At 30.8% G+C, this 26,292-nt stretch overlaps 2 protein-coding genes across 2 annotated transcripts; both read left to right on the top strand.

The window, feature by feature from the left end:
* The first annotated feature begins 9,190 nt into the window (after positions 1–9,190).
* Positions 9,191–11,137, top strand: LOC106405094 (TIR-only protein). The gene is made up of 2 exons (XM_013845698.3): positions 9,191–10,674; positions 10,774–11,137. Exons 1-2 carry the CDS (start codon positions 10,160–10,162, stop codon positions 10,856–10,858), a joined length of 600 nt encoding a protein of 199 aa, XP_013701152.1. The 5' UTR covers positions 9,191–10,159; the 3' UTR covers positions 10,859–11,137.
* Positions 11,138–24,320: 13,183 nt separating this feature from the next.
* Positions 24,321–25,759, top strand: LOC106406812 (NAC domain-containing protein 19). The gene is made up of 3 exons (XM_013847549.3): positions 24,321–24,581; positions 24,667–24,935; positions 25,060–25,759. Exons 1-3 carry the CDS (start codon positions 24,401–24,403, stop codon positions 25,558–25,560), a joined length of 951 nt encoding a protein of 316 aa, XP_013703003.1. The 5' UTR covers positions 24,321–24,400; the 3' UTR covers positions 25,561–25,759.
* Positions 25,760–26,292: the final 533 nt, after the last annotated feature.

Raw genomic sequence — 26,292 nt, 5'->3', positions numbered from 1 at the left:
GAAAAATAGTATAGTTGTCAAAAAAAAAAATTAAAAAGAAAAATAAGTTGTACATTATTTTAGAAAAACTTTCTAGTGCTCTTCTACGGTGACTAGTGTTAATAAAAATAATAATTAGGACCACTGCACGTGGTGCAGGCGGGGTTTCTTTTGCTTAATCTACGGGTTAATTAAAGGGATCATGCCTTGTTTAATACTACCTCCATTCCCGAAATTAAGATGTTTTAGGTTTTTTTCTAGTTCCACAAAAATAGATATTCTATATTGTTAAGATACTTTTTTATACTTTTGAGGAACATTAATTGAGAATATTTGAATTGATTAAATTTCATTGGTGGAAACTTATTAGAAAGTTTATAATAAAATAAAAAATAAATTAAATTATAAACATTTATTAAATTTTTAATAAGCGTGCATACTGAAGAAAATCTTTTAGTAAGAGAGGGAAATAGTTAAAGCTGTTATATTTATTACCTGTTGGAATGACTGTGGGAAAATCAACGTAAATAAAGAAGTTAGTGAAAGATTAAAGGATTAAAGGTTAGAAGAATTGAATGCGTTCGATAACAGTCACGGTCTTAATGAAATTGAATGCTTTAGGTCTAACGGTTGATCTCGTGGTCTGGTCATGTACATAAATATGGATGGTTTAAATTGGAATCCGGTTAGGCTGCGGTTTATTTATAACCTATCACGCCGGACTGTACTGGCCAGTGGCTAAAGTCAAAGTTGTATCAGTGTATCGCTAGATATCACATGGTCGGAGCTAATAAAAAGTACTCGATTTTTCGCCCGCACATCCGCGTGGATAGATTTTCATTTTATAAATATATAAAAAATACCATCGCAAAACTTTAAAAGATATGATTTACATTTTAGTGTTATATATTGTATAAATCTATAATGTTATTGGTTATGTTTCTTATTTGATATTATTAATGTACAATGATTTGTTTTATGCATTTTATTTTATTACTAATTGTTATTATATATTAATATATTTTCGAATTTGGTAAAATAAATTCATAGTATGAAATAAAAAAATTGATAGTCTCCTTCATTTTTTCTAATTTTGACAGACTGAATACAATACATTTTAAAATTTTATTTAGTTATACTAAAGAGCTGATATTTTCTTAGCATAATTTATATTTCTATGTTATTTATTTTAGTATATTGTGGAATTTTATAAGCAAATACATTATAATAATACTATATTATTAATTATGAAATCAATCGCTGCATTAATTTAAAAATATTTTAAAATTTTATTAAGATTTTGTTAGGTTTTTTCCAACAAATTTTGTTAAAAGTAAAAATAAAATTTAAATTTACAGTTAAAATTTATTTATTAATATCTTTATAATTTATAAGATTTTTTAGAAATGTCATATATTAAATAGATTAACTTTAATAATCAAATAGATGTATTGATGAAATATACCTATTATGAATTTTTATGGTATTTCTTTTAATAAAGAAGATATAGAATATAATTATAAAATTTGAAAAATAGCATACACTTTTATTTTATTTTGTTTTATAATAAAATTTTATTTAAATTAATGTATAATAGTATATATTATTAATTATGAAATTAATCAACGGTATTAATTTAAATAAAATATTTTAAATTTTTAGAAAGAGTTTGTTAGATTTTTTCTCAACAGTTTGTTATAATTAAAAATAAAATTTAAATTTACAGTTAAAATTGATTTATTATTAATATCTTTATATATTGAATAGATTAATATAAATAATAAATAAATATAATTAATTAAATGGACCTAATAAGGTTAGTATGACTTTTTTATGGTAGATAAAAATGGTATTTCTATTTTAACATAAAAGATAAGCGATTTAATTAGTGGATGCTAATAATATTAAACTATAGAGTAAACGCAATGGTTGGTTAACATTGGGGCTGTGGTCGGCCCATACTAAAGTTAGTTACATATCCGAACAATATTCAGTATACGACATGGGTTTAATGAGTTGGCCCAAAACTTTCTTGTATTCATTTGTTTTGCCGCCAGTTTTCTGTTTTCAGTTCAAAGGACAAGTCTTGATCCATTCTATGACCGTCTTGTAGATAAGAAATTCTGTGAAAGTTGCACATTTTTGTTTTTATTAAACCATTGCACCTATTCAACTGACCATGCGTTTGGTGATTAGAAAAAATACAATCAAAATAAGAAAATGTTTTCTTGTCTCCATCGTGACTTGATTCTCTGCGTATTTGTGGAAAATATGTAACCTTTGTCGCTAAATTATTTTAACTAAAATAACGGAAATGAAAAATATATATCAAAATAAATAAATTAATGAAATTCTATTTTAATTTATTATCTTTTAGTTTTTTTTCAAAAGAAATAAATAATAATTTCACTAATAAAATATAACCCCTAGTGTCATGTAACTATAAATTTTCGAGCTAAAACCATTCAATCTGTAGGTGAAGAAATACATATAAGAAATGACATTAAAGGTTTTACAATGTTGTAAGACTGCTGTTAATGAATATATGCACTAAAGGGATCAATCATTTTTTCTTTTAATTCGGCTACCAATCTTTATTTCTATGATGAATTATGAGAAGAAATAGAAAAAAATACCTGATTTATAAGCAGAACCATTAAAAACTTAAGTCTGGTACATTTTTGGCTATTGAAATATATTACTGGTACTAATAACATCATTTATTAATTAATATTTTTTATGTAATTTATATAGTTTATTTTGTTTTGAATATATTATTTGTGTGTAAATATAAATGTTCCAAAAATTTATAGATGGTGGTTAGGCGAATTTAAAAAAAATATTGTTTAAGAGTGTGTTTACTGGTAATGATTTTTTTTTGAACATCTAGACGAGTTAAAAAAATTTATTTAAAAAGTCTTTTCGTTTAGATCGGATTTACCGTCTATGTGAACGCCTATGCATACATAAACTATTTTTTAGAACACTCACAAACATAGATATGATCTAAGGGCGACTCATTCTTATTCATTCTTTTATTTAGTGATATAGTTCTTTTAAAAAAAATGCTATTGGATGCGTTTACATCAATACGTAGCAGACGAAAAAAAATTATGTCAATGATTGGTTGGATTGTAATTGCAAAAATTTAGCTGTAAAATTTGTGTTATAAGTGAATTAACTGTAGTTGTAAATTAATTTACGGAGATTTTTATTGTAGTTATTTCAGTTCTATTTGTATGCTATTGACGGTAGATATTTTAAAATAAAACAGGATTAATTCAACTATAAGATATTTTAAAATAATACTTTATATTATAAATAAAACATTTAGGTTATTTAAAAAGTAATAATTTATAAAAATTTTCAATTTTTTGAAAGGGCTTAAAAAATTTCAAAAGTTAAATATAATAATATATAAAGTTTAAATTATAGTGAAATTACTAGCTAAAAATAATAAATTTACCTAAAATTTTTAGTTTATTTAGTACTATAGATCATTTTTATTTTACAGTTTTTACAACCTAGGAAATAGAGATATAAGAGTTTTGCCTAATACAAATAAAAAAGGTTGTAAGATTATTTTTTTTGCTTTATCTTTAAAAAAGCTATAAAATAGAAACTTTTTGATGTATGATTTAACTTTTAAAAGTAAACATACATCAAATGGTTAAGTTTGATGATTTAAAAATTAACAAAGCTAAAGGTTCAAGTTAAAATCCAACCAATCATTCACTATGTCTCTCTAAGCTAGGTTGCCATTTTTTTTTTAACAATGTTTATTTAGATGTTTACATTTTTAACTATTTAATATATTTATTTTTAACTAATTTATACATGTATTTTTAAGTACATGGTTGAATTAATAAATAATGTTAATATACACTACTTAAGGAAGCACAACAAAAATAATTTTAGTATTTGATGTGATGAATAGTACATTACCAACTTTAGTGTAATATTATTCATAAAACATCAAATTAGTGAAATCGTATTATTTTTGAAGTTTTTATTTGAAAATTAGATTACACCAGATTTTGTGTTTTGAAAGCTAATTGGAGCTGACCTAAGTATTCCATGACCTAATTTACTCTCCGGGAGGATTTATCTAATCTATTAAAACTGAAGTACAAGTTAAAATTAACCCTAACTTCTTCTTAATATTTACCAAATTATGCCACTCAACTTAACTATAAAAATTCTCTGCGAAGCCTTCATTTATTAATGGATCTCCTAAGCCTATTAACAATATAACGATAAAAATTGTTATGGGGCATATGATTATTGAACGTGATTGTAAAATCAATCCTTATTAAATTTCTTTATATTTTGATGTAGGAAACACGATCTCTTTGACCATATGCACATACTGTTATATTCTTTTAGTATATTACATCATTTATATTTTAATATTGTATATTTCAATAATACACGATCTCTTAGTCCATATGCACATATTTATATATTTAGGAATTTGGTTGTAAGTACCTTAGTGCATATAGACAACCGGTTCTGTTTTCGTGTTTATATATTTGATTCATACGTTTTTTTCTGGTTTAAGTAATCCAGTGATTTTGTATTTGGTATCAGTATCACCTTTTCTTATCTACACGAAAATTTAGAAATATAAAAAATATCAATTTTATTAAAAATGAAATATGAAATAGAACTAACTTTCTTTTGAACAATTTTATTACACATTTTTCTTTATTTTTCCATTCTTCATAATTTCATCATTAATTACTTACAATAATAATATATCCACAGCTTTTTATTCTTTTTTTACCCATCATAACAATTATTAGTTTTATGACAAGTAAAACAAATAATTAGTTTATTTTTAGCCATACCCATAATAACCATGTGAAAGTAAACAAAAAAAAATTGATCAACCCGGTTTTTTTCTTTTACGTAATTAAATCTGATTGCAATGGACTATTTCACTTTAATAATATACCAAAAACTCTAAATTATACTAAATCTAAATTGTACACATGATGAAATTTACTAACTATTTCTTACGGATTATGTTATCCCACAAATTTGGTGTAATTATCTACGTACATTTAGAATATTTATAAAATATATGTTCAACTATAACACTAACCATGAATGTGAAGATCAATTTGGTGTAAATATCTACGTACATTTGTATATTTATGCAGAACAGTAAACCCTACTTCCAATTTATATATTTAAACTAAAATATATATATATATATATATATCATTATGCTTTAATAATCAAACTTCAAAAACATATTAAAATCATATTAGATGTTTTTGTTTTGAATGTATAGTCTATTTTATCATACACATAAAAAATATTTAAATATTTTTACATTAATATTTTTAAAATTTTAAAATCAAGTTAATATATTAATAATTATTTAATTCAAATGTGAATATTTAATTTTTAATAAAATTTAATATTAATATGTGTTGTTTCACATATATATTCATTATCTAATAATCAAAAAAAAATTAATAAGATAAATATATAATAAAACTATGGTTTATAACAATAAATTGAAAAACAAGAATTTAATTATTCATTTTTTAGTTTAAAAGTCATATAAACCTTTTAATATATGGTAAATATTACAAATATTAATCACTAAACACTTAAATTAAATCAACACCCGCACGAGAGTGCGGGTCAAGTTCTAATATAACATTTAATAGGAACATTATCATTAACTTTAAATTATTTAAGCTAGTTTATAAAAATCAAAATCTTATGATAATTATTTTTACAAATTACTATATTTTTGTTGATAATATATATTCTACTAATAAAGAATCCTATTTTATCTATTCATAGAAAGTTGTCATTTAAGTTGTACGTACATGGTCAAGCAAAAAAGAGTGTTTGGAACATTATATATTTGTAACATAATTTTTATGACACTTTCAAACGATATAATTTCAATATTTCTAAACACTAAAATTAGAATGATATTATCAAAAAAAATTAAATTAAACCTATAGTATATTTCCACCAATGTACTTTTATTAAAGATACTCCATTTTATTACTACTGCATGATAACTTGACCTAAGTAATACACTATAAATATGACTTTCTATAATATTATTATTTTTTATCATCAATATACAAACTCAATTGAAACTCCCTAAATCATCATGGTAATTTTGCATTCATGTGAATGACGAAAGACAATTGTTCGCGAACACTATATGACAAACTGTCTGTCTTTGAATTCTCCGCTCAAGGACATGTATGATCAGTAAGAAAAACTGTCATTCAGCTTCTAGATATCTTTCAAATAAATTGAAAAATATATAATACTAAATATTAACTAACATAGATAATTAACCAAACATCAGCTTAGTTAATAGATCAATGAACCACAATGATTTTACTTTAATTAATTTTCAAAAAAAAGAAGAAAGAAGCATAATCCACATCGTACCCTAGTGACCCATTACGATTGATGTACCCGGCTCTAGTCTTACATGATATTTTGATTGCACCTCAATATATGATCGTTTTAACTATACTAGGATAAGACCCGCGCCTTGCGCGGAATTAAGTTATTATTTTTATTATATTTTGGAGAATAAAACAATAGTTTGGCTTTATTTGGATTAGAGGTGTTCAATCCAGATATCGGGTTGGTTTCGATTCGGTTCGGTTTTTTTCGGTATTTTGGTTAGTAAAATATAACTACTATTCTAAATCCATATTTACTTTGACTTTAGTCTTTCACATACTTTTGAAATATTTCAACTGGACAACTAAATTGATCAGCCAATTTTGTTGCTTTAAATCATTAGTATATATATATATATATATATATTATTTAGTTTGAATATTTATTAAATAAAAATTTATATGCGTTATATTTTATGATCATTTGTAACTTATTATAACAAAAAAAATAATCTATTGATCACAAAATTTCACAGTGAGAATCTTCAAATTTCTAATAATATATAGACGTTTTGAAAAATTCAAAATATAACATATAAGAAAAAATATAAATGTTTTTATTATATATTTAATGTGATTTTTAATATCTTTTAATAATATAAAATTAAAAAAAGAACTAAGATACCAAAATTGTTATCAAATATTTATTATTCATAATAATTAATTTTCATATATACGTTAATCATATTAGGTAATTTCGTAGCTTCTAATTAAGGAAAGTGCAAAAACAATATTTGGTAGATTATTTATCAATTCGAATATTCGATAGTTAGTTTAATAAAAAATATAATGTAAGTTAAGATGGACCAACCTATTTTTTTTAAGAATAGTATATTTTATATAGTCATTTATTAAATGAGAATTTATAATCATACACTTCTATGATCATTCATATCGTTTTATAACTGAATATTTAAATCATCGATAACAAAATTTTCAATGTGAAATCTTTAATAAGTTTATAATTTATAAATGTTTTTGAAAATTCATTGAAAGTTTTAATATTAAAATATTTATGTAATCTTATGGTATATAGTTTAATCTATATATATGTATATATATATATGTTTTATTATTAAATGATATTTTTTACTCATATAGCTTTAAAATCATGTGTATCTTCTTATAATATTAAATAAAAGTTCATATTAATACAATTTTATGATCATTTGTAACTTATTATGACAAAAAAAATAATCTATTGATCACAAAATTTTAAGAGTGGTGATCTTCAAATTTCTAATAATTTATAGACGTTTTGAAAAATTCAAAATATAACATATAAAAAAATATAAATGTTTTTTATTATATATTTAATGTGATATTTAATATCTTTTAATAATATAAAATTTTTAAAAAGAACTAAGATACAAAAATTGTTATCAAATATTTATTATTCATAATAATTAATTTTCACATATATATTAATCATATTAGGTAATTTCGTAGCTTTTATTTAAGGAAAGTGCAAAACATTTTTTGGTACGTTATTTATCAATTCGATAGTTAGTTTAATAAAAAGTGTAATATAAGTTAAGATGGACCAACCTATTTTTCTAAAAAATAGTATATTTTATATAGTTATTTATTAAATAAGAATTTATAATCATACGGTCCTATGATCATTCATATCATTTTATAACAAAATATTTAAATCATCGATAACAAAATTTTCAATCTGAAATCTTTAATAAGTTTATAATTTATAAATGTTCTTGAAAATTCATTGAAACTTTTAATATTAAAATATTTATGTAATCCTATGGTATATAGAGTTTAATCTATATATATATATATATATATTTATTTTATTATTAAATGATATTTTTTACTCATATGGTTTTAAAATCATGTGTATCTTCTTATAATAAAAATGTTAAACCATTGATCATTAATTTTTAACATAATAATTTTAATAGTTTTAGTCATTTATTGTCGTTTTTAAAAATTCAAAATATAACATATACGAAAAAATCTAAATTTTACTTTTATAGCTAATTTGATTGTTTAATTTATTTTAATAATATAAAATTAAACAAAAAATGATGGAGGAGATATAAATTGTTATCAAATCTTTATTATTAAAATCATTAATTGTCATATATATATTAGTCATTTATGGTAATTCCGTAGGTTTGATTTAAGGAAAGAAAATAACATATCATATCATTATATCATATAGTTTGACCAACTTATGTATCTAACAACATATAAAAATCGAATGTGGACCTACTTATTTTTTAATTGAATGTAATTGACTACCTAATTGAGTGCCACCTATGCATTAGGGTCTATTTTAATTAATACAAAATTGAGGTTACATCTTTTCAAATGTTCTTCGATTAATATATAGGGGATTAATTATCGTAGTAACTGCAACAACTAATTTTCATAAGTGAGTTTAAGATCATAGGCTATTATTCTTTTTAAACTACCAATATCTTATTTTTGAAAAGACTTATTGGCTCTTTTCTCAACTGTTTGCGTGAAATTCAAGTCGAATTCTCGTACTCAAATGAATATCTTGAAGTGGTAATTAAGCTCCACTTGCCCTAAAAGATCCAAACTCAATTTCACGCTCTCTAAACGTAGCCATATGTGTGATACTTTTGATATATAGAGACAACAAAAACAGGAGAAATAAAGTATGTCTTTTACTCTTTTAACTCATAGAAGAGGAGAAGAAATGTCAAGCACATCGTTAGCTTGTTTGACGGGAAAGGGTCAAACTCGATTCAACGACTACAATAGTCTCACATTCTATTTCTTGTTCTTCATTCTTCTTATAACTTACATTCAAACAAGTCCAATATTTTACTTATAATTTGTATATTGAATTATTAGTTATCAAGTTAGTATACACAAATTAAAACATTAAACTGTTGAACCCAAGTTACTACCATTGTCCATTGATGTAGACTTTAGATTGTCCAGTACTCTATAAAATATAAAACATATACATGACGCTTAATATTTTGAAATAAATACTCTTTCGTCATTGTTTTTTTTAATCTAGCTAATAGGCCTTCTCTATTAAAAATTGAATGTCTCGATACAATGGACACATGAGACAATGGTCACACACAAAAATATGATTGTGTCTTACATTTTTTTGACTGTACCAATTTTATAATTGTCAAACAATCTAAGTAATATATACATAATCTAATAATTTAAATGATTAACTGAAAGTTAATTTTTACAGAAGCTTTTTGTCAAAAACGAAGAAGTTTTTTTTTTACAAAAAAGAACGAAGCTAGAAGTTTATCGACCCTCTCTAACTATTTCAAATTTATATGGAAAAATCTTAATGATAGTATTGCCTATTATAAAATAATTTACGCTTTATGATGATGATATATTCGCTAGTGGTGATTATATATTTAATGATATATTTCCTGTCAAAAATAATATGTAGTAGCTAGAAAGAAACTATATGCCATGCTATAATACATTATATAAATAATAAAATGGGTTAGTCAGAAGAACTATTTATCTTGACGCGGACAACGTCTAGTAAACATTCCTCTTATGCTGTTCAAAATCCACCACTTCTCTTCTTGCCTTCTTCTCCGATTCAAGCCCATTATATCACGACAATTATACTTCAAACACTATATATACACGAATACACATACATACATACATAGTAACACATACAAACACAAGCCTCTATTCATCATCCATCAATCCTATCTAATCTCATCACCAAAAACAAAAAAATCATGATCTCTAGGGTTTTTGACTTCGTGAAGCAATCCAAATCCATTCAACTGAACAACAAACTATTCCTCGATCTTCTTTCTTCTTCATCATCAACAAAACCCAAAGCTTTGCATGATGTGTTCATCAACCACAGAGGAACCGACACAAAGAGAAACATCGCGACTTTGCTTTACGACAATCTCAATGCCCGTAACATACGTCCATTCTTGGATAGCAAGAACATGAAACCTGGCGACAAGCTTTTTGATCATATCAACCGGGCGATTCTCACTTCTAAAGTCGCCGTTACCGTTTTCTCTCCCAACTATTGCGATTCTTATTTCTGTTTGCACGAGCTTGCTCTTATTATGGAGTCCAAGAAAAGGGTGATACCGATATTTTTCGACATCAAACCTTCACAACTCGATGTTATGATCGAAAGGGTGACATGTTCTGATGATGAAATCCAACGGTTTAGATGGGCTCTTCAAGAAGCTAAAGATATCGTCGGGCTTACGTTCGATTCCTGTAAAGGGTAAGTTTGAGTTTCCATTATATATAAAAACAAATGTTTTACATAAAATTTCTGATCTAACTTAAAATTTCTTCTTGTTTCTTTTTTTGCTCATTTTAGGAATTTATCAGAGGTTGTTACAGTTGCGTCGGATGTTATCGTTGAGAGGTTGGTGGAGTTAGATTCTGAAGATGAAGATGTTTAGGCGTTGGAAGAACTTTAATTAACTCCAAATCAGAAGCTTCTCTCACATATATATTTTATATGATTAATTAATTAATTTAATTCATTTCATTCATGCATATATATAGTTAACAGAAGAGATAGTTGACAAAAAAAAAAGTTAACAGAAGAGATAACAACTTTTTGTAATGAGGATTTCTAATCTGCATTATTCTTTGTATTATTTTTGTGTGTGTGGCAAGTTATTTCTTTGTAAGCTCAAGAAATAAATAAATAACATTCTCTCTTTCTAATACCGAAACTCTTTGTTTGTTTTCAACATCATTATACTTTTTTAAAATATTACAGAAACCCCTTTTTAATCCAGTGGTTTGAGAAAGATTCATTAAAGCTAGTACAGCAGGAAGGAAGTCTAGGTTTCTCTTCCAAGAAAAGACAAATTATGCAAATTATCCATAGTAGGTCGACTAGAATCATGTTCTTGGTTCACCCATACAGTCTCGGTCGAAGTTCGTACCCTCTCCCTCTCTATGTGGAGGAGAAAACTCAGTGATGAGAGTCATGAGACTGTAAAAGAAGCTTGTTGCTGTGGAGGTTAGCAAACCTAGTTTTGCGTCGATGTTAGTTAATTGGAATATTTTTAGTGGGCCGAAGATGGTTTTGGGCTGAATCAAATTCCCACTGTTTTTAATCTTATAAACCGGATCAACCCTTTCTGTGTCTAAAGGACTCAAGAAAGTTGAAACAAAGCGGATCAGCCCTTTCTGCGTCTAATAAAGTAGACTCGAATCTTATCGATCCAAATCAAACTGAATAGTTCCAAAATAGATATTTTATTAAGTGCATACCTTTAAATATAGCTAAATTAAAGAAGCTGATAAAAATTAGCCTAAGAAAGTGATTGCTAATTTTATTAAATTAACTCACCTTTTTCTTTATTTTAGCTTCCAGGAATTTCTTCAATTATTATATGAAGTAATAATCTCTAACTTTGTTTGTTTAGTAAAAATAATATGATAGCCAACCAATATTTTCTCTCTCCAAACGCTCTGTCTTCCCTCTAATTTTCCGACGAGAATAGTGTCTCCGGCCGACGGTATAGGCTTCCACGGCCTCCGTCGGTCCGGCATTTGGTGTATTTCCTCTCCTTTTCTCTGTGTATTTTATCGTTTACTTTTTGACTCTGGGATAAAGAGAATCTTAAAGCTCTGTCGTCGTCAGCTTATGTCTTTGGGGGGTGGAGGTATCCGATGCTCTGCGTTGTCGGCTTCGCCAAAAGTTCTACCGTCTTTCTCCTTTAAAAACAAAAGTAGGTGGTTTTGTGGATCTCGGTTTTATTACCGATTAGTGGTTTGTTCTGAGTTTCTGTGGAATTAGTGGGGTAAAGACTCTTCTAGCTGTGTTTGTTTTCCTAGGGCTTCGGGTGAGATCTCGACTGTCGATTGATGCTCTCCGAGGTTTGAAACACAGGCGATGAAGGTGTATGTCTTGAAGATGGTGGGTTCGTTTGATCATGTTTCCGGCAGGTTTCCGGTGGGTGTTGTTTAGTTCCGATGAAGAATTAATCGGTGAAGATGGTGGAAGTCTCGGCGTAAGCTCTGGCGGTGGAGGCATGGTGGAGGAGTTATGCGTTCGACAGGTCACTACAAGAAAACACACAGAATTCCGACGGAGGTTCCGACGGACACCAAGGTCGTCGGAAATTTGTGACGGAATACTGACAAATATCCGACCAAATCCAAAAAAATTAAGTCGTCGGAATTCCGTCGGCCATTTCCGACGGAATTCCGACGAAACATGGGTCATCGGAATTTTCCGACGACTTTTCGACGACATTCCGATAAAAAATGTAACCGTTGTAGTCGTCGGAAGTTCGTCGGTACATTCCGACGAATTTCCGACGACATTCCGATTAACAGCAAAGTCGTCGGAATTCCGTCGGTATTTTCCGACGGAATTCCGACGAACCATGTGACCGTTGCCGACAAATATATATGACCGTTGTATAGCCGTTTGAGATTGGAAAATTCCGACGGAATACCGACGGACTGCTTTACATCCGTCGGAATTTCGTCGGAAAGTCGTCGGAGGTCCGTAAGCAATTTCCTATAAATACAACCCCTCCTCATTCAACTCATTCACACTTCATTCTCTCTTCATTCTCTTTAGTCATAACAATTCCGTGAAAATCATGTCTTCAGAAGTTTATTATCGTTCGTGGATGGATAAACCTCATTTGGATCCGAACACCAATTTGCTTACGGAAGAATACGTTCAAGGGATTGGAGAATTCATGAGGCTTGTTCAACAGCAACCGGATGCAAAAAGTGGTATGTTAAGATGTCCCTGCTCTTCTTGCAATAATAATAAGGTTATAAAAGAATTTGATGTTTGGACTCATTTGTATATGAAAGGATTTTCACGTAATTATAAAGTTTGGTACCTTCATGGGGAAACTGGTTATGAATATGGTAGTACTAGCGAACCTCAGCCTGTTAGTGAACCTCAGCCTGGTATTAGGTTAGAAGAATCTAGAACGGATATAGATTATGGTGTAGGTACTGAGCAGATGGTACATGATCATTATAGAGGGGAAGAACCAAACCCCGAGTCTAGGAGATTTTTTGACATGTTGGATGCAGGAAAACAACCTTTGTATCAAAATTGTAGAGATGGTCATTCAGTCTTATCATCTGCAACTAGATTAATGGGTATTAAGACAGACTATAATTTGGCTGAAGAATGTATAGATGCGATTACTGATTTTGTCAAAAGTATTCTACCTGAGGATAACCTTGCACCGGGTTCATACTACGAGGTTCAGAAACTTGTTGCAGGTCTTCAACTACCGTATGAAGTGATAGATGTATGTATTGACAACTGCATGATCTACTGGAGAGCGGATGAGACACGGAATGTATGCAAATTTTGTGGGAAACCTCGTTATCAGGAGACGAGGGGAAGAGTTCCGATCCCATTCAAAAGAATGTGGTATTTGCCTTTGACGGAAAGATTGAAGAGGTTGTATCAGTGTGAGCGCACAGCAAAAGCAATGAGATGGCATGCAGAGCATTCCACAAATGGTGAGATTAGACATCCTTCAGATGCAAAGGCTTGGAAACATTTCCAGTCAACATATCCAGAATTTGCGGAAGAGAGAAGAAATGTTTATCTTGGATTATCTACTGATGGTTTCAGCCCATTTGGAAAGCATGGAAGACAGTATTCTCTATGGCCAGTTATTGTGACACCGTACAACTTACGGCCGAGCTTGTGCATGCGACGAGAGTTTTTGTTTCTCTCAATTCTCGTCCCCGGGCCAGATCATCCTAAAAGATCACTAGATGTGTTTCTTCAACCACTAATATATGAGTTGCAACAACTATGGGCGCATGGTTTTGAGACATACGATGTTTCGCGCAAAGAAAACTTTCAGATGCGGGCAGTACTTATGTGGACAATAAGTGACTTTCCAGCATATGGTATGTTATCTGGATGGACAACACATGGGAAGCTATCATGTCCATATTGTCAAGATGACACAGATGCTTTCCAACTAAAGAACGGAAGGAAAACGTGTTGGTTTGACTGTCACAGACGATTTTTACCACCTGATCATCCATACCGCAGGAGTAAGACTTCGTTTACGAAGAACAAGCAGGTGTTTGATGGTCCACCTGAGGAAGTTAGTGGGAAAGATTTGTTGAAGCAGTTTAGGTATTTTGATGCAGAAAGGACGCCAGATGTAGGTGGACATGAAAACATTCGAGTCAATGCGGTTGGAGAGCTACATAACTGGCACAAAAAGAGTATTTTCTGGGATCTGCCATATTGGGAGAGTCATCTATTGCGGCATAATTTAGATGTCATGCATATTGAGAAGAACTTCTTCGATAATCTGATGAACACAGTCCTTAACATCCAAGGTAAAACGAAGGATAATTTGAAGTCAAGATTGGATTTAGTCGATATTTGTGATCGTTCTGAACTTCACGTTGATGAGAACGGTACGGCCCCTTTTCCCATTTATCGGCTAGATGGTGCTAGAAAAGAAGAGTTCTTTGATTGGATTACAGATAAAGTGAAATTTCCTGACGGATATGCATCAAATTTGGGAAACTGCGTTGATAGAAGCGAAGGAAAGTTTACTGGCTTGAAGAGTCATGATTGTCATGTAATTATGCAGCGCCTCCTTCCGTTTGCTTTTTCAGCATTATTGCCACGTAATGTTCATGAAGCAATTGCAGGTATATTATATTTTTACAATTTAATTTATTTTTATATTTAACAATTATGCTTATAAAAACTTAATACTTACGAAAATTATGTCTTTTATCTATGTAGGGATTAGTGTTTTCTTCCGCGACTTATGCAGCAGAGTAGTGACTGAAGAGGGTATTAATAATTTGAAGACAAACGCACCAGTCAGCATGTGCAACCTTGAGAAGATATTTCCTCCATCATTCTTTGATGTAATGGAACATCTTGCTATTCATCTCGCAAGAGAATTGGAACTTGGTGGTCCTGTGCAGTACAGATGGATGTATATTTTTGAGCGTTATATGCATCATCTGAAGAAGATGGTCAAAAATCAAAGCAGGGTGGAAGGATCTATAGTGGCACAGGTGATCAATGAAGAAACTGCAATCTTTGCTGAAAATTATTTTCCACCAGAAGTGCATACAAAACACCGAAGACCTGCTCGGCATGATGATAGAGGGGAGAGAGCAACATATCATGTTACTGTCCCAAGCATGTTCAAGGAAATAGGACGACTTAGTGGAAAATTCACGAAGCGGAGACTTACGGACACTGAGCACGCTCATTTGCAAACATATTTGCTCACCAACTGTGAAGATGTTCTACAATATGAGAGGTAAAAATATTTATTCATTTATTGTTAGATTAATATTCAATAATTTTATTTCATATTGATAATATTTTTGTATATAGTGTATATATGGCGGAGTTGCGTATGACTCACAGGCATGCAACAGAAGATGAGCTTCGACAACTTAGAGATAAAGGATTTGCTGCGTGGCTTCGTAGTTATGTGAGTCATATATCATATTACCCTATGCAAATGATTAGTTTAAATTTAATATATATAAACTAATTAATTTTGCAATCATATATGTTTTTAATTTATAGGTGAATGATGGTTTGGCCAGAGGTCTTGTGTTCGATGATTGGATACGCGAATTTGTGCAGGGACCAAACTATGTGGTCAAATCATATCCTAAATTTTGTACGCGAGGATATGCATTCACAAGGAAAGGTCATTCTAAGACAACATATGATGCTGGTGTTTCATCTTCTTCTGGTGACGATGTCTACTACGGCAACATAAAAGAAATATTGGAAATCCAATTTCCTGGAATGGTTGGATTGCGTTGTGTAGTATTCTATTGTGATTGGTATGACACCACCCCAGATAGAGGAGTGAAGATTGATGCGTTTGGTGTTACATCAGTTCATTCGCGGCGGAAACTTCAATATTATGATCCCTTCATTCTTGGTTCGCAAGCTGATCAGGTATGTCAATCTATTCATAATTTTTTACCAATATAATTAATTAATGTTATATATTTTACTAATACTTGTATAATTGATATGTATAGGTGTGCTACATCAGTTACCCTCGGGTGACGTACAGAGACGATCCATGGGTTACTGTAACGCAAATCAACCCAAGAGGACGAGTGGATGGAACTTCTGATGATGATGAACCATTGCAACCAGAGTCTACCAGCAACGCCCAGGCAGTTGAAGATTTGGAAAATGTTCAACTCGTTGAGAATTTGACTGTGTTTGGACATGATGTTGTCGTACATTCAGAGCCGGAAGCCGAGGTTGGGGAGTTTGATGAAGATTCAGAAGAATCTGATTAGTTTTTTTTTTTTTTTTTTTTTTAATGGTCCGTCGGAAATCCCTCGCAATATACCGACGACATAGCGACGACAACGGGTTTCATTGAAAATTGGAAAGTTCGTCGGTATTTCGTCGGAAAATACCGACGACATGTTTTTCTATTAAGTTTCAATCATAAAAATCTATAAATTTAGATGCCAAAACTACGAAAATAACACATAATAAGTGTTTAGTATAGTATTAGATCGCAACCGTTCAAATATAACAACTCATTAAAATATTTATGTATGCATATCATTGTTTTCATAACATCTCATCTTAACATTATATACTTATACAATCATATTTATATAAGCTTACACTACAAAAAATGTTGTTGTGTAAAATCGTGTTATAAAACATTTTTATTGTTAAATCTTTATGCAAATACTATATATATTATCAAAGATTTGGATTTTGCATTTAGAAACTTGAAATCAACACCCTAAACACTAAGTCGTCGGAATTCCGTCGGAATATTCCGACGGAATGTGTCTGTCGGGAAATACTGACGGACACATTCCGTCGGAATTTCAATTAGCCCGGGAGAACCAAACCGCTTGAAAATTTTCGCGAATCGGCATTTGGTATATTTTAATTATACCGACAGAATACCGACGAACCCGTGTCCGTCGGAATCCTCGGATATAAAAAAAACCCTTCTTCTTCCTTCTTCCTCCTCTCCGCGGCCTCTCTCTCACAACCCGGCGATTTCTCCCCCTCTCCGGCGATTCCGGCCTTTCTCCACCTCTCTTCACCGGCGAATCCTCTCCTCACCCTCATACCTCTTCCCTAAACCCCAAATCATGTAAGAATCATCCCAAACCTTCTTTTTTATCAATTGTTTAGGGTTTTGGAAGTTGATCTCGGATTTTAGGTTGTTTGATTGAAAATTTTAGGATTGAATGGATAGTTTAGGATATATAAGTTAGGATTGTTGTTTGGATTGTTGTTTTAGTTTTTTTTGGAACATTTTTTTATTTTTAAAAACGTTTTTTGATTTTTAAAAACGTTTTGTGATTTTTTAAAACGTTTTGTGATTTTTAAAAACGTTTTTTAATTTTTAAAAACGTTTTGTGATTTTTTAAAACGTTTTTTTTTATTTTTAAAAACGTTTTTCAAGTTTCCAGTAATGAAATATATATAATAAAACGTTTTTAAAATTTTTTTTAAAATATTTAACAACATTTTTCTATATTCATAAATTTTTTATAATTTTGTATACATATATATATATATATATATATATATATATATATATGTAAATCATGTATAATAAAAATTTTAAAATTTTTTATAATTTTTTATAAGTTTCCACTAATAAACTATGTATAATAAAACATTTTTTAAAAAAAAATATAAATATTTAACAACATTTTTCTTCATTTATAAATTTTTAACAACATTTTTCTATATTTATAAAATTTTTATAATTTTGTATAATATATATATATATATAAAAGGTTTAATAGTTTTTTTTAAAACGTTTATAAAACCTTTTGTAAATATATTAATGAAAACATTAAAAATAGAAATCATTTGAAAATATGTTTGATGGGTTAATTTTTTTTTTTTAGGGCCGAGGATGAAGCCCGCACCGCAGCCCGTCTTCGACGTAGTTCGGTGAGCAGTTCCCGTGCATCGGGATCGTCTCATGGCTAGGTTCCCGCATATATTCCCGCTCCAGCTCCCTCAGCCCCTCACGCTGCCCCTCACGCTGCTGCTCAACAGGATCCGGGGGTCATGCCGGTTCATCTATTGGTTCAACAACCAGGTCGAGAGCATCTCCCGTTTCTCCAAACCAACCCATGACGAGGCTATAGCACTTGGTTAGTATTTTTTTTATTTGTACCGTTATATTTTTTCCTTTAATTAACTTGCTAACTTGTATTTTTTTTAAAGGTTCACCAAGTCGAAAAATGGCATTAGCCGGAGCATCAACCAGATGATGTACTCCATGCTCCGTTTTGGATATCCAAAGTGGAGTGTGATCCCTTCCGACGAACGAGAGTTGTGGTTTTGTCAGTTCGCGGTATAGTAACTCTTCATTTTTTTAAAGTTTGAACATTTTTTTAAATATATTTACTTATTAAATTGTGTTTGTTTTGTAGCAAGAGTTCAACTGGCACTCCGATCTTACGGAAACAGTCCGTAAGAAATTCAACGAAAAGGCCATGGACTCTTACACAAAGCAGATAAACTCGTGGAAGACAGTTTGGCAGAAGAACAAGAAGCCACGGTTCATCAACGGGTCGGTGTGGGAGCAGTTGATAGCTCATTGGGAGAAGGAAGAAACTGCAGAGACGTCTTCTAGGAACTCCAGGAACCGGAAGAGCGATCGTGGCGGGAAAGGTATGTATGTGCACAACCTCGGCGCTTGCTCTATGTCTACTAAGGAGGATGAACTTGTAAGTTTTTTATTATTATTTATCTTTATATTTTTTAAATAAATATTTTATATATTTCTTGGCTAATAATGGCGGTTTTTTTAGATCGAAGCAAATGACGGTAATCCCATTGATCGTCTACAACTCATTAAGGTGGCTCACACTAACAAGACGACGGGTCAAATTCAGGACCCCATGATCAAAGGTGTAGTTGATTTGGTGGAAGCTGAAATAGTTTCCCAATCTCAGCCTCTCTCTGATGACGGCGACTCCACGGGAGCTTCAACCAACCTGTCTCTATTGCAAATAAATGAGATGGTTGAAAAGGTAATTTTTTTTATTATTATATTTTTTTAATAATGTCGATTACTTACTTGTCCCTATTTACTTACTTCAAATATTTTTGTAGGTGGTTCCTAAAAGGAAAGGAGGCCGTTTAGTTGGGTTGGCCCGTCGTGCTTCTTCGTATCCGGCATCTTCTTCACAAGCTCCGTATGCCGATCTCATGATTCTCGAGTAGCTACATGACAAAGATGAACGGATTGGGGCATTGGAGGAGCAGAACACCACTATCCTTTCCGAGAATGCCACTATCCGTTCGGAGAATGCCACTATTCTTGCTGAGTTGGCATCCCAGAAGAAGTTCAACACCGAGATTATGCAGAAGCTAGATCGTTTGATGTCTTCGAGTTCATCTTAGTTTATTTCGGCTTTTTAAAACTTTCGGAATGTTTTTTTTATTTCGGTTTGTATGAATTTTAAACTTTATGAATGTTTTTTTCCTATTTCGGTTTTTATGAATTTAAATTTTATAATATTATTAGTTTTAAATTTCTGATTTTTTAAATTTATTAATATCAAAAAATATATAAAAATGCAAAATTAATTTGAAAAAAAAATGGGTATATACCGACGGACAGTGGTCGTCGGAATATACCGACGGACATATATCCGTCGGAATTTACCGACGACCGAGGTTCGTCGGAATGCACCGAGGAACACTCTACGTCGGAAGTGTCCGAGGAACGTTCTCCGTCGGTACGTAGTTTTTCCGATGAACTCTGGTCTCGTGTATCCGCATCGTAATATCGTCGGAAGTTCGTCAGAATGACGTTTCTCGGTATTCGTCAGAAAGTCGTCGGAAGTTCTGACGAAATTCCGACGAATTTTTTTTTTCCGACGAAACGATACCGACGGACGGGTTCGTCAGAAATTCGTCGGAATCGGTCTATTCCGACGAATTTCCGACGATTTCGGCCATCAGAATCCCGTTGTTTTCTTGTAGTGCGTGTCCCTTCATTCTCTCCTTAGTGCACCTGGTGTTTATGTGTCCATGGGTGGTGGTTTATGTTTTTTTGGACCTTTTGTTTAGGCCACGTCTGTGTTAGTTTATTTATCTTTCTTAGTTGTTCGGACCTGTTCTTGCCTTTGTAACTCTTCTTTGTTTAATATTAATACTATCAGATGAAAAAAAAAAATCTCTAACTTGGTTTATTTTTTTAAAAAAAACTAAAAATCTTTAGCATATGAATATATGATGTGTTACCTGTGTATGATAAACTCATAAAAGTCGTCATCGAATCAAGTGGGCCCTTTATATTATATCATAACCTAAGATCACAAGTTCGCAGTCCGATGCAACGAGTTTTTTTTTGTCAATGTACAATGATTTTTCTAAACCGAGTCTTTTCGAATAAAACAAAATTTATGATTAGGAAAATTATATATCGACTCTTATAAAAATAAAAAATTAAGATTACATACATATTCATTTCAAATATACTTTATAAAGTAAGTATATTTAACAACTTTTATATATTATTCTAATTTTCATGTTATTTTATGTATTATCTGCAAACTCAAAATCATAACTGAGATATTGTTCCATTACTCAAACATTTCCATTATTCAATCATGGTTTGAAAAATGAAATCGAAATATAATAATCAACAAAATAAATTTATCTATTGAAATATCTAACAATTTTAACTAAAAATCAACAATTTCATTTTGGCAATACAAAATTTTGAAAGACTAAAATCTTTTTTTGAAGTTTTACCATTTTCTTCAACTATTTTGAGAATTTTGGCAAACTTGTCGATCCTTAATCATGCGATCAAATCTTCTTAAATGAAAGTGTTAAAAATATTAAATTCTTGTGATGAATTAGAAGCTTTGGGTGGACATTGCCGGATACACTGTTAAGTTTTGATAGTGAATTCGAATGATGCTTAGAAAATTAAGAAAAATAAATTTTTTTGGTCTAGGATTTTTCTGGTTAAGAATGACATTTTAACGAGTCGAATAAGGGCCATGCTGCATCAAATTTGAACAATTTTGTTAATTCCACACTTTGATACTGTATAATAACACATGCATCTGTTGTACAATCTTGAATAGAGTTTGGGCTCCAAGCCTCCAACGCATCATCAACGGTGTTGACTGTTGCTGTGGTCGGCAATAAATCTCTCGTGATGATGGTGATAACTTCTTATGAACAAAGAAGTCAATTCTCATGAAGATTATATTATGAAAATTATGTAACACCTTTAGTCTTTTAAAAAAAAAACTTAATACAGCTAAATTTTCTGTAACACAAAAGAAAAAGATTCTAAAGTCAATGAAAATTTGAATAAGAAGATCGATGACTTAAATTTTGAGATTGAACAAATTTAAATTTGGAAGCATTTTGGTTTAGATTCAAAAGCATATAGACTTAGCTTAAAAGAAATAAAACCGATTCTTAAAATATTATACCTATCATGTCATATCATTTAAAGATTAATATTAATTTGAAATTGCATAATTGTATACTAACTCTCAAAAAAATATTATTACGATTACATATGTTTTATATTAAGTATATTTCCTAAACTAGATATATAAAAAATACTAAAAGATATTATAATTTTCTATATCATTTTATGTAAGGACATATCGAACATGAATCCATTGAAATGAATACTTTCTGGAATTTTTCTTCTCCTTCCCAAAATTTAATATATTTTCCACAATTTTTTGATAAACCCTATCGAATGATCCGGTCGGTCCCGGGAACAACACACTTAGTGTTACATAGTGGACTAGTCCAAAAGCGTACCACATTGTCTGAACCGAGTTTAGAATACTTTCTGACTAATGCAAAATGGTTGACCGATCAGCTGTTACGGCCTACTTTGTAAACCAATTGGACTTAAGCCTCAGTGATCCACGTTAAAAAAACAATAAAAAACAAGAGCGATTAATAAAATCATAATTATTCTTTGAGTAGTTCGTTATCATTTGATAAATGATGAATGATAAATCACTAATCGAAAATGAGAGATATAGATGATAAAACAAAATAAATAAAAGTACGTATAAAGCATCAAATGGTTGTTAGCACGAAATGTATTTGAGTGGAATAAATTATTTAAGTTCCACTAGAGGGGTTCCATAACGACAGTCTTCATTTATAATTTTAACCTGGTTTATGTATGCTTAAATTTTGCTCGCAGATTTGTGATCTCCAGGATGTATATATAGGTTCAGATTATAATTTTAGAAAATAAACTAGCGATGCATATATATTTATGAATAATAATTTACTTAAATCAAAATGACGATCGAAAACAATAAATAGATAGAAATATATTATGGAAAACTACACAGTTGACCCGTACGAAACATAGCTCCTAATTATAGTTTCCTCAACTATTTTGGATAAACATCGACACTACAAATCTACAAAAGGAGATGTTAGATTATATTGACAAAAAGGGTTATGCTTATATGGTTCGGTTCTTGAATTTTTTTTGGATCCAACATAAGTTTTAAAACTGATTTTAACCAAATGCGGAATTGTGTTGCTATATAGAAAAACGCTTAGTCAGTTATATACTGCTTGTTTCAAAACAGCATATTCTGAGAATACTAGAGATTTATATACCATGCGCTATCCAATTCAAAAGAATACATTAAGAACAATAAATTAAACTGCGACTATTATAGTTCCTATCTGAATATACGGATAACCTGTGAAACTAAGTTAAATAATTAAAGTCCAAAACAAAAAGTTAAGTAACTACAGTAAATAAATTGTACTGTAGTGTTAGTGAAACAAAACAGTCAATAATAATAATAAATAGACGAAAAAAAAACAGTCATAACTTTTTTTTTTACAATTAACAAAAAATCTTTAGTCAACATCAAACTCGTGTTTTGTTTATCGTCAATCGTTATAACGTCTTTTTGACAAATGACAAATATGGCGCCTAACTTATACCATAGACACGTGGCCACGTGTCGTCACGTTGTAGCTTTGTCTGTATGGAAAATGCTTTCCATGTTGATGATACCTAAGATACATTGAACAGTTTCATTGTCCTCTCAACTTCGCTTTTTTAAAAACAAAAATTAAGTTCTCTTATCCACCCATTCAGTTACATGTGTCCTACCTTTATTCTGAACACTACAACATTTGGCATATATACATTTCAATAGAACGCGTCAACAAAAAAAACGTGTAATGAAAACTATCTTTTACCAGTTCGCAGATTTCATGGTTTATGTTCAATATACTCGCTAAATATATAGTTTTGTGTTCTAAAACTTGGTCGTTTATGTAGACAGTTTAATTCTGGTCAAATCAATGAAAAAAACCAACAGCTTTGATGACCTAAACGTCCACTTACTCGGTCAAAACAGTAGATTAATATATTACAACTATATACTCTATTTAAAAAAATGGAAAATTATACTAAAACTATACACTTTACACCATATTTTAAAATAACATTAAATAAATATGTAAAGTAGTAATACAAAAGAAACCTCAATTAAACATTAGATTCTAAATCATTTCTCATAATATATTAGTTTTTGAACTAAAAACTAGCATCGTTTTAATTATTACTTTTTCATAGTAAAATACTTCTCAAACTAGTGAACACTAATAAATAAATAATATTACTGACAAAAGAACCTAACATACAAATAGTACGAGGAAGAGCCAAATATGCTCTCATGTAGGTTCAATGAACCAAAGGGATTTGCGTAAATTACGACGATATAACTGACACACGTGTCAGGATTCAAAAGTGTTTAGAGATAAGCACAAAAGTGGGTCCCCAGTTTCAGTACACACGTTAATTCGCAGCGGTGGATTCCATATATATAAATAAGTAGCTTATGACCCAAACCTTATCGTTCATATTTGAATAATAATACTATTAAAACACATACTTTGCTGCAATAGTTTCCTCGTAGAGAAGTTGAGGAAGAAAAAGATGGGTATCCAAGAAACCGACCCGTTAGCCCAATTGAGTTTACCACCGGGTTTCCGGTTTTACCCGACCGACGAAGAGCTTATGGTTCAATATCTCTGCAGAAAAGCAGCCGGTTATGATTTTTCTCTCCAGCTTATTGCTGAAATCGATCTTTACAAGTTCGATCCTTGGGTCTTACCAAGTAAGTAAACCAAACCGGTACAATTTTAAAGTTCTTGAAAAAAACAACATATTCATAATTTTTCTTGGTTTGGTTGTGATTTTAGATAAGGCCCTATTCGGAGAAAAAGAGTGGTATTTTTTTAGTCCGAGAGATAGAAAGTACCCAAACGGGTCAAGACCGAACCGGGTAGCCGGGTCAGGTTATTGGAAAGCTACGGGTACGGATAAAATCATCTCGACGGAAGGAAAGAGAGTTGGTATTAAGAAGGCTTTGGTGTTTTACATCGGTAAAGCACCTAAAGGCACTAAAACCAATTGGATCATGCATGAGTATCGTCTCCTTGAACCCTCTCGTGCAAACGGAAGCTCTAAGGTAACAAAACAACATGTGAATTATCAATTTTCATGTTGTGACAAATCACAATTTATAATTAAATTGTATTTTATAAATAATCTTTATGATTTATCCCTAATTAATATTTTTTTTTCTTTTGCAGTTAGATGATTGGGTTCTATGTAGAATATACAAGAAGCAATCAAGCGCACAAAAACAAGCCTACGAACATGTAGTTACGAGTACTAGAGAACTTAGCAACAATGGTACTTCATCAACGACGTCATCTTCTTCTCACTTTGAAGACGTTCTTGATTCACTACATCATGAGACCGACAACAGAAATTTCCAGTATGCTAATTCGTCAAACCGGTTCTCCTCGCTTAGACCGGACCTTACCGTAGGAGAGAAAACCGGGTTCAACGGTTTAGCGGACACAAATAGCTTCGATTGGGGTAGTTTTGTTGGCAATGTTGAGCATAACTCAGGTCCAGAACTCGGACTGAGTCATGTTGTTCCTAGTCTTGAGTTTAATTCTGGCTACCTGAAGATGGAGGAAGAGTTTAACAACCCGGACGACTTTGGTTTTGCTCAAAATAGTTATGGTATCGACTCGGTCGGGTTTGGGTATTCAGGGCAAGTTGGTGGGTTTGGTTATATATGATGGAATGCTGACGCAATAAAAATAGGACATTTGAGTTTTTATTATTGTTGTAATGAGGCAAATGTTATGTATTTGGATTCCAATTCTTTTGGGTTTAGAGGCAAGCTCATAGATCTCTAGCTAGATGTACATTTGTTTTCTATAACCTTTATATTTGTAGATCTTTTGTATTCGTATATATATTTAGTGAATTTTCATATTGTTCGGTGCTACTTAGAATGGTTGTTTGACGTTTTAAACGCGATATTCCGAGGATTTCATTTTCCGTCGGAATGTCCGTCAGAATACCGCTGTTTTCTTATAGTGTTGATCTTAGGCATTCTTAGACTAAATAAGATCTTTGTGATTATCCTAGTTTTTTGGATATTCTAAGAATCAACGGATCTCTAGTCCTATCCCTAGAAGCTTCCGCTACATCAGGTGGTATCAGAGCTGGTGTTTTGGTTTCTTAATCAAAACTCGATTCTGGAATCATGGAGAATTTGTTCGTAGAAAGTGAACAAATTGTTTACATTGAGATTATTGGTGATCCAGTTTATGATATCTACAACGAAGATAACGTAAGCTTCATCAACAATCAATTATCGAGAGATGCGTTCGTGGATCAAAGTCAAATCATGATGGTGATAGAAGACGTCCACGAGGTCAGCCACTTCAATCTTATTAAAGAAGAGATGTCCGTGAGAAGCATGGAGATAGTGGAGGTTTTGTCTCCTTATCATAAAGAACACA

This window comes from Brassica napus, chromosome C6, assembly GCF_020379485.1.
Source record: "Brassica napus cultivar Da-Ae chromosome C6, Da-Ae, whole genome shotgun sequence".
NCBI lineage: Eukaryota > Viridiplantae > Streptophyta > Magnoliopsida > Brassicales > Brassicaceae > Brassica > Brassica napus.
This window is presented reverse-complemented; position numbering and strand designations above follow the sequence as displayed.